The 14,632-nt window shown below is 43.1% G+C and overlaps 1 protein-coding gene across 1 annotated transcript; it reads left to right on the top strand.

Moving 5' to 3' along the window:
• Positions 1-1,229: 1,229 nt before the first annotated feature.
• On the top strand, positions 1,230-4,350 carry mafaa (v-maf avian musculoaponeurotic fibrosarcoma oncogene homolog Aa). Its single transcript, XM_040004111.1, has one exon. The coding sequence runs from the start codon at positions 2,230-2,232 to the stop codon at positions 3,160-3,162; it is 933 nt and encodes a 310-aa protein (XP_039860045.1). The 5' UTR covers positions 1,230-2,229; the 3' UTR covers positions 3,163-4,350.
• Positions 4,351-14,632: the final 10,282 nt, after the last annotated feature.

Raw genomic sequence — 14,632 nt, 5'->3', positions numbered from 1 at the left:
TGAGATGATGCAATTTGTGCTTAATTGCGAATGAAAATAGAGCCTGTCCAATCTTACTTAACCCCGCGCGCAGATACTCCGCGGCCTCCTCGTGGACCTGCGGAAACGCGGATTGATTTCCCTTTTTGGCAAAGGGGCGCGCGGCCTTAAATCGATCGGTGATTGATAGATTTGGATGTGTGTGGTGTGTCCGGGATCTGGAAATGGACAGTGGGTCTGATACATTCTTCTCATTGTTTTATGCGTTTGATGTGCGCTCCCACACTTAAACCTGGACTTTTTTTCTTAAATTATTATTATTTTTCCAGTAGCAGTTTGAAATTCTCTCTTTGCTTTTTTTTTTAAATTATTTGTTCTACTACTTAATCCATAGTTCAGCTGGATTTCTCCTGCTTGTCCTTTCTTTTACTACCTTTTTAAAGAACTATGTTGTTCCACGTGGCCCACATATATATATATATATATATATATATATATATATATATATATATATATATATATATATATATATTTTTTACCGGGTATATTCCCGGTCTTAAGGCAGTTCGTGAAATAGTCACGAATTGTAATCGATTCGTACTGGATTTATGAACTCCGTAAAAGTACTGGCTGTCAAATTCTACAAATGATTATATAGTGATCCCGGGGAAACAGTAACACACACACCTTCTTACATTCATGAAGCTCAAATGTAAAAAGTGTAAAACGGGTATCATTACAGGAGCTCCCCGCCTATAAGGGGGTGAAACAGACCTCCATAAAGTTGCTGCATGTTTGCAGGATGTAGATATCAGAAATGAAAGAGGTGGAGGTCGTTCTCCTTGCTGGGACTCTCAGCAGCCTCTTTACATCACAGACCGCTTCGCTCACAAGTCTTTCTCCTTTCTGAGTAAACATGTTTCCCTCCGAGAAACTCCGGTAGTTCTTCTCTTACTCCGTGCGCTCTTCCGTGCAGTAGCGTTTGCTCGGTCACTAGAGGGGGGGATCTGCTGCACCTGTTCTCCCCTTCGTGTCCCCCCCCACCCCACCCACCGCCCTTCGGCTGCTTTCGGCTATCCTCGGCCGGCCGCTGCTAGACAATTGGGAGGCTCTTCCCTTATAGGAGAATGCAAATGCACGGCTGCCAGCTCCTCCTCATTGGCCCGTCGCACCTCCGTGTGGGAGGGTCGTGGGGGCCACGCTGTCTTTATAACTGCAGAGTGCCTTCCAGCGACTCAGTTACACTGCGTTGTTGCTGTGAGGAGCTCTGTGAGGGCCGTCAGACACAAAACAGCTGGAATTTATCACCTCTTGTATAAAATTCCACACGAAAGGTCAACAGTGCGACCCAGCGAGAGAGAGAGAGGAGGGGGGGCAGCACCGAGGGGATCGAGCCTGTAAGTAGGCTGTTTAAATTCATAAATGGACTGACCACAAGAACCAGGGACAAGCCTCCTCCTGTCCCTGCAAGTAAGAGAACTGTTCGCAACTTCATCTGAATCCCACGGGCTCTGTAACCATCCGCACGCGTGCCATACCGGCTTGTGGATTCCTGGGACTTTTTGGTAAATCTTTATTTTTTTTTAATTTTTTTTTTTACACGCAACCCCGAGCAGCTCCCAGCGCCACACTGCTAGATGTGACTGTATGAGAAAAAACTTTAAGTCCGGGCCATGCTGCAGTGACTCGAGCCAGCAGCCTACAGGAGCTCGCGATCAACTTGTAAACAGCGAGAGGCGCGGAGGGATGCTTGGAAAATATTTCTAATACGGCCGGAGAGCGGAGGAGAAGAGATCTGTTCCTGTCACTCGATCGAGCAGAACCGAGGACTGTAAATCACAGGGAGGCAAGTGGGCTGCAGAGGTGAAGCGAGGACAGGACAGGTTGGTGGTTCCAAATTCACTGGGCTCGAGTTTCAAGCACCCCGGGGGGCTCCTGGTATTAAAGCGTGCATTTGACCTGGGATAAGTTGTCAACAAGAGCAGGGAGCGGAGGCGAACTGGCAGGTGTACAAGTTCATTTACATGCAGAGGTATATTCACGCCACTATAAATAGAAGTTACTTAGGGACAAACAACCTTAATAAGTTTTCTACCCGCTTGCTGGCCCTGCAGTAGCCCCACGCACCGGGCGTGTGCGTGTGTCTATTTATACACCATACAACCTTTTATCCCTCTCCACAATCTGTATCCGAGAGGACTGCCCGCCGTCGGTTTGGCTGTGAGGGCAGGAGTCGTCGCATGGACTGACATGGCCACCGACCTCGCCATGAGCGCAGAGCTGCCCAACAGCCCTCTGGCCATCGAGTATGTCAACGACTTTGACCTGATGAAGTTCGAGGTCAAGAAGGAGCCGCCGGAGGCCGACCGCTACTGCCACCGCCTCCCGTCGGGCTCCCTCTCCTCCACCCCGATTAGCACCCCTTGTTCCTCCGTGCCTTCTTCGCCCAGCTTCTGCGCCCCGAGCCCGGGCGCGCAGCCGAACCAGGGCCTCGCCAGCGGCGTCAGCAGCAACGGCAGCAGCAACAACAGCGGCGGCAACAACAATCACAGCACAGGGGGGAAGCCCCAGCTGGAGGACCTGTACTGGATCCCCAGCTACCAGCACCACATCAATCCGGAGGCGCTCAACCTGACGCCGGAGGACGCGGTGGAGGCCCTCATCGGCAACGCGCACCACCACCACCACCACCAGACCTACGAGGGTTTCCGCGGGCAGCAGTACGTTGGCGAGGACCTCTCCGCGGCCTCGGCGGCCCACCATCACCAAGCGCATCACCACCACCACCACCACCACCACGGCCACCACGCCCGCCTCGAAGATCGCTTCTCGGACGAGCAGTTGGTCAGCATGACAGTGCGGGAGCTGAACCGGCAGCTCCGAGGCTTCAGCAAGGAGGAGGTGATCCGCCTGAAGCAGAAGAGGCGCACGCTCAAGAACCGCGGCTACGCGCAGTCCTGCCGCTTCAAGCGCGTGCAGCAGAGGCACATGCTGGAGACCGAAAAGTGCACCCTGCAGAACCAAGTGGAACAGCTGAAGCAGGACGTGGCGCGCCTGGTCAAGGAGAGGGATCTATACAAGGAGAAGTACGAGAAGCTGGCCAGCCGGACCTACAATGCCGGCGGACCCGCGAACACGAGAGATCCGTCCGGGAAACAAGCTAACGCCGAGTTCTTCATGTGAGAGGGACTGCTGACCTGTAGCGCCTCACGCAGACATTCATTCACGTTTGTTCTTCGTTTCTATTTTGTTTACACTTTTTTCCTCCACTCACAAGACTTAAGCAGTAGCCGTGCACGGACGCGATTTTCAGTCTTAAACATGTTTAGGCGAAACTTCTGTAAGAATGCCGCAGCCTGTCAGGTGGGCACTTGGGATCACTGTTAGCCTGTAGACTTTTATTTGTGTATCCTCCGGTGCAGCAGAAGCTAATCACGAGTCTTACTGAACTAATATGACACGTGACTGTCTTAACTCAGAGAGAGCAGCGGGGTTGGTCTTAAAAACGAGGCAAATGTGTTCTGTTTAAAGGGGGAAAAGTCTGAATGAACTGAAAAGAAGAAGCAATACACCACCGGCGAAGAAAGACTGTTTATAAGCCTGTAATGCAGAGACTTTTCAATAATGCAAGTCTAATAATCCCTCCATCCCAACTCCCCCATTTGCAACCCTGCATGCAGGACATGTATGGTAACCTCTCCCCGAATCTTCCACGTGTATGGAAAGCATGGCCCACGGTTCGCATCTCCTCTTCCTCCTCTTTCTCTGCCATCAGTAAGGCCTGGGTATGCGGAAAAATAAAAAGCCAATGACCCCCTCTTCCATCCTACACCCCGAGAGGTACAAGGAGAGAAAAAAATGGAGAACAATCTGCTGTAGTGCGTAAAAACTGGATGCGTCTTTAACTGCTATTTTCAATCAATTTTTCTATTGTTTTAAAAAAGAAAAAGAAAAAAAACATGACAAAAAGAGATTAACTGAGCCAGATTTTAGACTGTATTTATTTCCACCTGTACATACTGTGTAGAGAAAAGCAGTAACCTGTGTTATTTTACCCTCTCTCTCTTTCTCTCTTTTTAAAACAACAACTTGCTTTTTGTTGCTTGGATTCTTCGAAATGTCTTAAATACAAATGTTTGTATGTAACAGCATGCAAATCGTCTATGATATCCTCGTCCTCCTTCTACTGAACATGTGTAATGTTAAACTGCACTAAGAAGAGATCAAACTGGACATTTTGTTTTCTACTCATAGGACCTTTTGATCTGTTTAAAAAACAACAACCCTGGATGTAAATTCTGTGAGGGGGAAACCCTCAGTTATTACATGGACTGCATTCGCTGCTAAAATTCTATGCACCAACCCGACGATTAAAAAAGACTTAGGGTTTCTTTTTTGTTTCTTTTCTTTCCTTTTTTACGTTTAATATTGTAATCAAACGTCTTGCAGGGGCTGTGGGTTTAAACTGCAGTCTTAATGAGCGCTAATAGAAAAGTCTGATGGTAGAGCTTCCTGTTCTTGGAGTAACTCCATGCATTATTCTGTCAACAAGAAACCCCTGGTTCCTGCTGCATAGATATATGTGCAATATTGTGCAGAAGTGCCCGATGCACAGACTACTTGTTGGAGGGCGAACCGTGCAGGGAGAGAGACTGGAAGTGTTTGATCAGGATGTCAGGGGAAACAACAACAAGCTGAAGAGAAAACTGAGAAAAAATGTGATTCTTCCAATTTTGTATCTTTTTATGGGAACCAAAAAAGGGGAGATATACAATACAAGTCGATTCTTGCGAATTATTAACAAATTAAGCATTTCCAGTATGTAGACAAACATCAGATTCTATTCACCTATCTTTCTTATTTTAATTAGATTTTTTTGGTCTTTTGTGTAAATCTCAATTTTTCTCATATTTACCGAAAGCAACAAGAGCTTCAAAAAATGTGAAGTTAAAGAACGCGGGGAATAAATGCAAACCAACTTCTGCACAGTGCTGTAAATTTATATCTGTACATATGATTTCTATATTTATTCAATGAACGTGTCCTGACTGTCAACAAGTGAAAACCATACAAAGTGGAACGTTGTTGAGAATCTTGTTTTCATAATGTTTAATAAAAAGTTCTGTCCCAAATCCGTGCCAGTGACTGCCGCTGCCATCATTCTCTAACAACAGCTTTTATTTCCTATAAGAAAAAAAGAGATTTATGAATTATTTATAAAACGGTCAGAAGTCTAGCAAGGTTTTATTTTTCTCAGGTCACAATGTCCGTGTTTGTAAAATAATAATGTTCGATTGCGGGATATTAAAACTGACCAAAGGCTCTAATTAGCGAAAGAGCAGCAAAAGAGCTGAACGATTTAATAACAATGTCGAAATATTTATAGCCGCTTAAACTATAATAGAAAAATGTTAGATAATTAAATATTGAACAATTAAATATTAAAAAATTAAATGGAAATTAAAAAAGAAAAAAGAAATACAATAAATGATTTTTTTAAATAAAAAAAGAAATAAAGAGGAAAAACTCATAATATAAAAGCAAAGTTGGCACTATATTCGTGCTGGAACTATTATTATTATTATTATTATTATTATTATTATTATTATTATTACCTACTTATATTTTTAAGGGTAAAGTCGGAAACGTTTTACACAATTTCAGTCGTGTAACTTTTATGAATCGTTCCATAATTGCACTTCGGTGTTTTTCAGGAGCGCCGCTCTGCTCTGGTTTGTCCGATCACGCAGAGCCTTGTGGACACAGAAAGCTGCTCTTATCTCCTGCATCAGGGTCCAGACTTCCAGATTCTTTGTGTGTGTGCGTGAGAGAGAGGGAGAGAGAGAGAGAGAGTGACTGGCTGAGAGAGGCCACCCTCTTCCTTTCCTCCGCTCTGCTGCACCGGCTCTGGTCGCCTGTCAGCGGGCCTCCGCGCTCCTGCTCAGTCGGTGACGGATGGATGAAGCCGGGGTCTCTGATCCTCGCCAACGACTCTTTCTCACTCACTGTGTTTTGAGCGCGTCCACAGGGCAGCTTTCCCAGATACCCGGGATGTCCACGACGTTTGTGTACGTTTATGTGTCTGCGCGTGCGTACGTTTGCGCGCGTACTAAGCAGCATTAAGTGGTCTTTTCTCCTCTCAGGGTGGAATCACCGTGGGTTTAGACGCATGCCAGCCCGCGTTGGTGCTGATGCGACACGGCCGTCAGGCCCGCTGGGTATCGGCTCACTTCAAACACATATCATAACTCTCTCTCTCTCTCGTGTGTGTGTGTGTGTGGGGGGGGGGGGGGGGGGATCCACACAGTAAAGACCTGTAAATTGCTGGAGGCATAAAATCGCCCATCTGGATCTGCAGCTTCATCTTTAAGCATTCGGTTGTACCTGTTCGCATGGACGCACACTTTATGATTTATTGAATTTTAAAAGTTTTTTTCCCTGCACTGTCAAGATCACACCAAGCTTTAGGTGTGACACTTTGTCATTTTTGGATTTCAAACACCTAAAACAGTAAAAATCTAATAGCTTCACATTTCACTGTAGCTCATAACAGCACCTGAAAGCAATCGTTACCCAGTCGTTGTGTGTTTTTGTGCCTGAGTCAAACGACTGAACAGGGACATGGAGCGCTTCTTAGTTTTTCTTTCTGAAGAGTCTTACTGCTTAAAATCTATTTTCACTTGTTCCGTTCTTTGCAGCGCAGGACTTTAACCTTCCGTCATGAATAGAATTACGAGCATTCAACCTTCTTGCTCGCATTTTGTCGCACGCTCATACACTAACTTGTCAGTTCATTAGTTATTCTTAACAGTCATTTCTGCAAATTCCACCTGAACACGTGCTCTCACTGCTGTCATATACTGTGTACCTCATGTCAGAGTCCATCATTTCTCCGCTTCCCCAATTCAGAAACGAATTCATTTAGTCTTTTTTTCAACTCTTACCGATTAGTTCAAACCCAGCGTTTCTCTTAATATCTTTCCTTTTTCGCTCCCTATCCTCTGCCACCTTTCAGCCTCTCCATCACTCTCCTCCTCCTTCCTGTTTTTGCTGAGTCAGGGAAAACTGGGAGCAGCGTGACAGCCGTCACTTCACCGAGAGTCAGAGTGTATTTTCTGCTTATAACACGCACACGCACACACACGTAGTGGGATTGTGGGGTGTGTGCAGAGGAATGAAGGCGTGCTCTCTCTCTCTGTGTGTGTGTGTGTGTATGAGGAAGAGAGAGATATCACCATGACTACTCAGTGGGCTTTTCTTTCCATACATCAAGGCAGAGTCCATCTGAGCTGCATCTGAGAAACAAAGCGAGTGAATTGAGAGAGAGAGGTGCAGTGTGTGTCTCTGGCGTCTGGAGCTGCTCTGCTGCCGAGATTCAACACAGTCAGCGTCTCTTTGGCTCAGCTTACCTACAGTATACCCACACACACACACACACACACACACACACACACACACACACACACACACACACACACACACACACACACACACACACACACACACACACACCATAAACAGAAAGTCCAGACAAACACACTGAAAGCTGCAGCCTCCACCACCTTTACCTCATGGTGTTGTGGCCTGTGACACATCGTTTTCTTTTTCATTCTTTTATTAAACCTGGAAGAGACCTTGGACCTCAGTGCATCATCGCAGACAGGCATTCCTGCTGTTCTTAATGGAAATTAAGTCTACCTTCTTATTACACACTCAAAGTGGCCAAATTTGATTTGCTGCATGCATTGGCTGCATGTTTGGAGCATTGCTGCTTGCATGTCCATGAAAACTCCAGGTTAGATTTTCATAACTCTTTAATGTGTCTTCTTCCTCGATTTAAAAAGTCTTAAAAAGTTAGAATATGTAGGATTTATTTCTCTTGTTTTTGTTGTCCTAATTAAAGAGTTTGGAGAAACCCTCAAAGCTATTTGGTTATTTGTCAAATTACCAAACTATGTAATAAAAATTTAAATGTGCATTTCTTCTGCTCAAGAAAGGTTGTTAGAGTTTCTTTGTTGAAGTCTTCAAAGTGTTACCTTCACTTTCCAGGCATGAGGAGATGCTGAGATTAATGTTCTTTGGAGCTGCAGAATTTGTTCCATATTATTTACAGGAGCACGTTATCATTGTTATAAGATAGATTTTGATCAAATTGTACACACTGATGGCTCACAGATTTGATAACTGACACACAGAAAACCTGCAGCCAGGTTGTGCTAAAGCATAAAGAATACACATAATGAAGCTGCAATGTGGTTTCTGCTGTTTCCACTGTACTTGCTGGCAGTTACGGGAAGAAAACAAGTCCACAGTTAGTGGATTTTTCATTGAGAATGAAAGGATGAGGATATACCATATTCTAATTTTTCTGGTTAAATCCTCACAGATAATACTGAATTCACAATATAAGAGATGCTGTGTAAAGCATAAATAGAAAAGAGACTGGAATAATTCTCCAGTTATAGGCCCAGACAGTCCAAAGACAACTTACCAAATGTTGAAACTGAGAAAATGAAGCATTATTGGAAGCATATAATTACAAATTTGATCCCAGGAGCATGTTTCAAAGAAGTAGAGCGAGGGTCAGCAAAAGGATGCTGTGTAAAACACTGTGTGGAGTGTGCTGCGGCTAATAAAATGATTTGGTAACAGGTCAGTAGCATGATAGCAACAAACAGGAACATCCCAAAGAGGCTGAGTATTCCACCCATTCATTTTCTTCTACTTAGGCAATAGGGGCGAGAGCCTGCCCCAGCAGGCATGCAGCTTGAAATACACACACAGACATGGGCAAGGCATGTAAAGGCCTTGATGTACGACAACAGTGCTACCACCAGACCATCGAGTCACCACTGTGAAGCTTGCCACTCTGTGTGTCCGTGTGTGTACAGTTCAGTGATTTAAGAGTAGAATTTGTGTTTCATTAAAAGAAAACAAAAAAAACACCCTCTTTACACAAAGAAAATGGTTCTCAGGAAACACTGTTTAGCATCCTGTAGTGAAAACCATCTATCCATTTGATGAATCGTTTATCCAATTCAGACACGAGTACCCTGCCCCCTGCCTCTGTCTCAGTTGTCACTGGGTGAGGGGTGGAGGAAAAACCCTGGACAGGTCGCCAGTCTGTCGCGGGGCTTTTCTGAAAAACCACAGTCAGTGAATGCGGGTTGTCTCTGTGTCCACAAGTGCAAATTAAAACTTCACCCTGCGAAGAAATAAAGGAAGCAGAATAAACCAAATGCTGCCTCTCTGCATTTGCTGTCATCTCACAGCAAGTAGGTTCCTGGTTCGAGTCCCAGCTGGGACTCTTCTGTGTAGAGTTTCCAGGTTCTCCCTGTGTGGCTTTCCTCCAGTTACTTCAGCTTCCTCCCACAGTCTAAAGATGTGTTAGCTTAACTTCTGAGTCTAAATTAGTTGTAAATGTGGGGCAATAACCTATAGAAGAGCACAATGTATGGTTGAAATGTGGCTCGTAGCCCTTTGAGTTTGTAGGAGTACAAAAAGTGTTACAAGGTCATTACAATTCATTAACCCTTCATATTTGTGGAGTCCCCATTAATGCTGAAAGATATCTAGTAGCAATTCCCACAACTTAACCTCTTAGTTCTAACAGACAATTATTTCAATGCCCTTATCTAACTGAACAGAGTCATAGCTTTTAATGTTCACAGGGACATGAAAACTGCACGTGTGCAGTCCCAGTGATTTTACAGTGATTTTAAAATAAGGTTCAAAATGCGGATTCCCTCTGAAAGTACTGTTGGTACTACCAGTTTCACAAATGGGCATCTCTACTGAGCACATGCATCAACACAATACCATGACTGGTTAACACTTTTCCATTTCGACTGTTAACTGGTTTGCTTTTCAGTCATTGTGCCAGATCTCCTCCTTATATAACATTTCTGACTATACCTGACCTTGCCAGGTCTCTCTTGGAAATACGATTTTAAATTTCAATGAGATTTTTTACCTGGACAAATAAAGGACTAATTTACAAAAAAAATCTATCTATCTATCTATCTATCTATCTATCTATCTATCTATCTATCTATCTATCTATCTATCTATCTATCTATCTATCTATCTATCTATCTATCTATCTATCTATCTATCTATCTTTCTTGAAACTGTTAAAACAAACTGCTTAAATACTACATGAAGCAAGATAAACTTTTACTGTCATTTTATTCACATTTTACAAAGTTAATTTTATTAGGCCAACTCAATTAAGTGTTTCCAAACATGTAAAAATCACCAACAGATAACACCTAACAGGTAAAACATAATTTCTTTGGATAAATGTGATGTTATTTATAGCTCTTACATATTTAATAAATGCTGATTCTGCCAACCTTAAGTCTACATGTGCTCTTTGTTGTTTGGTGTGTGGTCCTAACAGCATTTTCTTGGTGCAGAGATCAGTAACTTTAACCAAACCATGACTGCTGATATGTTCTTGTCTGTATAACAATAGCATCTAAACTAATGACAAATTAAAACAGTCTAAAAATGAGTTGTCTTGTATTAAAAATCTCTGCCTCTGTCTTTCTTTTCATTTAACAGACACAACCTCCATCAAGCTCACGCTCCAGTTGGACGTGCTCCCGAGGGAGGTGTTCAGCTTTAAAAAGTTGTCACCCTGCACAAAATGTAATCGACATTTTTGATAAATCACCTGCACACTGTTAACACTCATGGGGTATTAATAATTATTACTCCTGATCTGGTGATGGAGTTAGTGACCTGGGGCCAGGAGCGCCTACAGAGCATGGGTGAATGAGGGGTGGAGGTGGTGGTGGTGGTGGTCTCCACCCAACACAGCCAGGAAAAGCAATTTGGCACTGTTGGCGCTGTGCTTCTGCTGCGACCCCTGACTGAGCGTGTGCCCTGCCTCCACCGGCTCCACGCTGTCACACAAACACACACACTGAGACACACACACACACTGACATGCTGCATGCTGAGTAGACAAATTCAAACATGCTATCACAGGAGAAAATATGCCCAAACAGCAAATCTAACCTTGTCCTAGGCTTTGAAAATACAGTAATAAACTAACTGGCAAACAAACAAACAAATAAATGAGAGGGCTGCGATGATGTGCTGATGTCTAACAGGGTAGCGGTGGGGGTAGCGTGTCAGTAGCAGAAAATAAGCTCCTTTTTTACCTGAAAGGGGAAAATACAGACTTTAAAATGTGCCACAAAGGCAAAATTACCTCTAGATGCTCTCACAGAATAACTGTTATCAAAGTCATTTGCACTATCACAAATAAGCTTGAATTCTATGTTTATGTATTGTTTCTGTGCCTTTTATTTCAAACATTTATGGCCAGCAACAATTTGATGCCAGGAATTTACTTAAGGAGAATTTCCTTCACGCTATTTTATTTCCTGTTGACGCTGGTCACGAGGCGATTTACTGAGTCAACCTTTTAACGAGGGGTTGAGTTCCTGCTGAATCCCTCAAACCACCACTATCACTTCCCTTCATGCCTCACTTCCTCACCTCTGTGTGTGTCTGTGTGGGTGTGTGATTCAGCATTTTTTTGTTCTCTCTCTCTCTCTCAGACTTCATTTTTCATATGTCACAGGTCACTCAGGCCTTTTTAGCTTTGATAGTAGCCGCTGGTTTGTACTGTGGTTTGTGGCCAGAGGGATTACACACATGCTGTGTCATATGCATACACACACACACACACAACACTGTAAAGATGCACACATGCTGTTGACCAGATGAGTCTGTGCAGTAATGCGGTGGAGAGGACTGTCCTCAGCGGCAGTGGAGGGTCAATCGGCAATCAATTATTCCACTCAGACTGGACTGCAGCCACACCACAGATTCACTTCCTACACTGAAAGTGTGCACGCACACAAACACACAGACACACAGACACAGACACACACACACACACACACACACACACACACACACACACACACACACACACACACACACACACACACACACAGAGACAATGTACTTAGATTCCTTTGATCCTGACTTTGAAACTGCTGGTCAGAGTTATTTAAATGACATTACCTACTTGTCAACATAATGTCATTACCTCATTTAGCACGCAATTAAAATAACGAGATAAAAAAGAATCATGCAATTTTTTTTTAGCAAATCGATGCTTTGCTATCCTTGTGTAGCCAAAATCAGTGTTAACATTTGACCAGCCACCATGAATGAAACTCCTGTTGATCATCGTAGCTTTGGTATATGTAAAAGTATGTATAATAGATATAATTTGTTCCAGAACAACCATAAAGTTACTGTTTAGACAAGACAACAGTTATAAAGATACATCCAGTGACTACATATGTGTGTTTGTGTGTGTGAGACTGTGTCTGGATGCAACATGAGAAACTAAAAGCAAGTCAAATGAAAGAATGAAGAATGAAGTTAAATGATGTTAAAAAAGTTAAAATTCCCATTTCCAGATACCTTTGTGAGACCCAGACTCAGTTTTAGACCATCTAGTCTGTTGATAGTGTTGATAGTTAACACTTGGTTTTAGGAGTTAGAATGTCAGCAAATGTCTTCAGAAATAATGTGTCTGCCCGTATGCACAGAGTGGAGCTGGCAGCCGTCAGTGCAGGAGTAGCACGGGAAATAGTGAACAACTGAAGCAAAACTGCATTTTATTTAGAAAAAAAAGCACTATATTTATGAACCTACGTGGATGGATGACAAGTACCCTCTATTTCACTACTGCCACTGTCCCATCTGTGGTTTAGACAACCAAACATATTAAACGTTTGAATAGTTTTTAGATTTTTATTAAAAATCATCATTTAATATCCATATCTCTCTCACTGTGAAGAAGTGGGCTGTGTCTTATAGTTTGCTTTAGTTAGAAACACTGACATCAGCTAATTATTTGGCTTTCTGCTTTATCATGTTTGATCAGCGTTATTTTGTGAATACATTTTGCTGTTTCAGTTCTGACTTTTGAACTCTCACTTTGTCTCTACAGATTGTAATAGCTCTGTGCGTTTTTTTTACAGCACACTGACTGATGCCCGGGGAATCTGAATCTCCATGATAAAACTGTTTCTTTGCATGATCTGACAGACGCTTCTGTCTGAAATGACTAAAAATAAGTGCAATTAAAACTGGCTGTAGAGAAGAGCTGTAAACACATCTCATTTACATGAGATGAGATTGAGCGGAGCAGTTTGAGAAAGTGGGTTTTTCTAATGACTCAGCTCTGGGCTTGACCATGTGTTGAGGGTAGGAAGTTTCACTTCCCATCATTGCCTTCTGGGCCAGCTCCTCATTTCTGGAAATTGAAAGGAACAAAACAGCCTAACATTGCACAACAGAAACTGACCCCCCCCCCCCCCGTAACCTATAATAGTTATAGTAATAGTTATTATTTTTATTTATAGAGCCCTTCAAAAATGCAAAGTGCTTGACAAGAGCAATAAAATGACACAAGCCAAAAGTCTTGAGATTAAAAGGAGTGGTTCTTAAAGACCTAGACAATGAATTACAGAAATTCACTGTCTCTGTGTTTATGTTATGTGTTTAGAAAATCACACCTCACTTAACTGATAACTTTACTTATCTTTTTAAATCCATTAAATATCTTTTTAGAGACACAGAATTTCCTGTTGGACAAATATGAAGAAAATTAACTGTGGCAGATGTCACCACCCAGAGGTACAGTCATCTGACAGAATGCTGTATAATGTCAAAGGATGTGCTACGGTCCAGGAGCATATGCACTGAACATGTGTCTTTAGCAGCATCTATTAAGAAGTTGTTAGTGACCTTGAAAAGTAGATTCATGCATGTTCTTAGAACTCAAATGGGCTTCTCCAGGTTCTATAGAGCTCATTTTAAAAAAATGTTCCAATATATATCTGTCTCCGGTTTCTTTGGGCAAACACACAGTAGTAGATCACCACAGAGATTTGTATTTGAGACTTTATGTTTTACCTTTTTACAAAAAAAGGAGCTCTTTCAGTCCCTCTGTCTCTCAGCAGTCTGTTGCTGTCTCTAACCAGGACTGTGATGTCACACCATATAAACCCAAACCAGACTTTAAGCATACTCTCATCTCATGTGGCAGTGGAGTACTTTCCATCTCTAAATGAGATTTGTCTTCACTCCTAAGGTTGGATCTCATGCTTGCTTTGTGCTAAGCAAACTCTCATAGTTGACAAGGCAGTGTGAGGTCCATGCCAGCCTTGTCACACACCCTGTCGCCCTGTCTACCCGCAAAATGCTACGCAGGCACTCATGTTGGGGAACATGGTGCAGCTGCATAGTCAAAGTGACTGTGGTGTCACTGAGCCTGACACGCACACTGAGGACCTGGACCCAGAGGCAGACATACACTGTCCCAACTGATGCATGTCTAAAATGTGGTTCCTTCCCCAGACAGACTATATCATTGTGTGTCAGTGTGATGTTTGTTAAAGTGGTTTTGTCATGTTTGTCGTGAAAGAGGACACACAGTATACTCAACTCACCAACAATGTCTCATGTTGACTACACTGGTGTCAAAGATCAAACATTACATTATTTGCAGGCTGCTGCCCAATAGTTTTGGTTAGGCAATAAAGTCGCTCTTCAGATGTTTGAAGTAAGTGAAGTTGTGTCAGAAACCTCTAATCTGTTTCCACAGTCACTACAC

The sequence above is a fragment of the Simochromis diagramma genome, unplaced genomic scaffold, assembly GCF_900408965.1.
Source record: "Simochromis diagramma unplaced genomic scaffold, fSimDia1.1 OVJJ01000477.1, whole genome shotgun sequence".
NCBI lineage: Eukaryota > Metazoa > Chordata > Actinopteri > Cichliformes > Cichlidae > Simochromis > Simochromis diagramma.
Note: the sequence above shows the minus strand (reverse complement) of the source record. Positions and strands in the feature narration are given on the sequence as shown.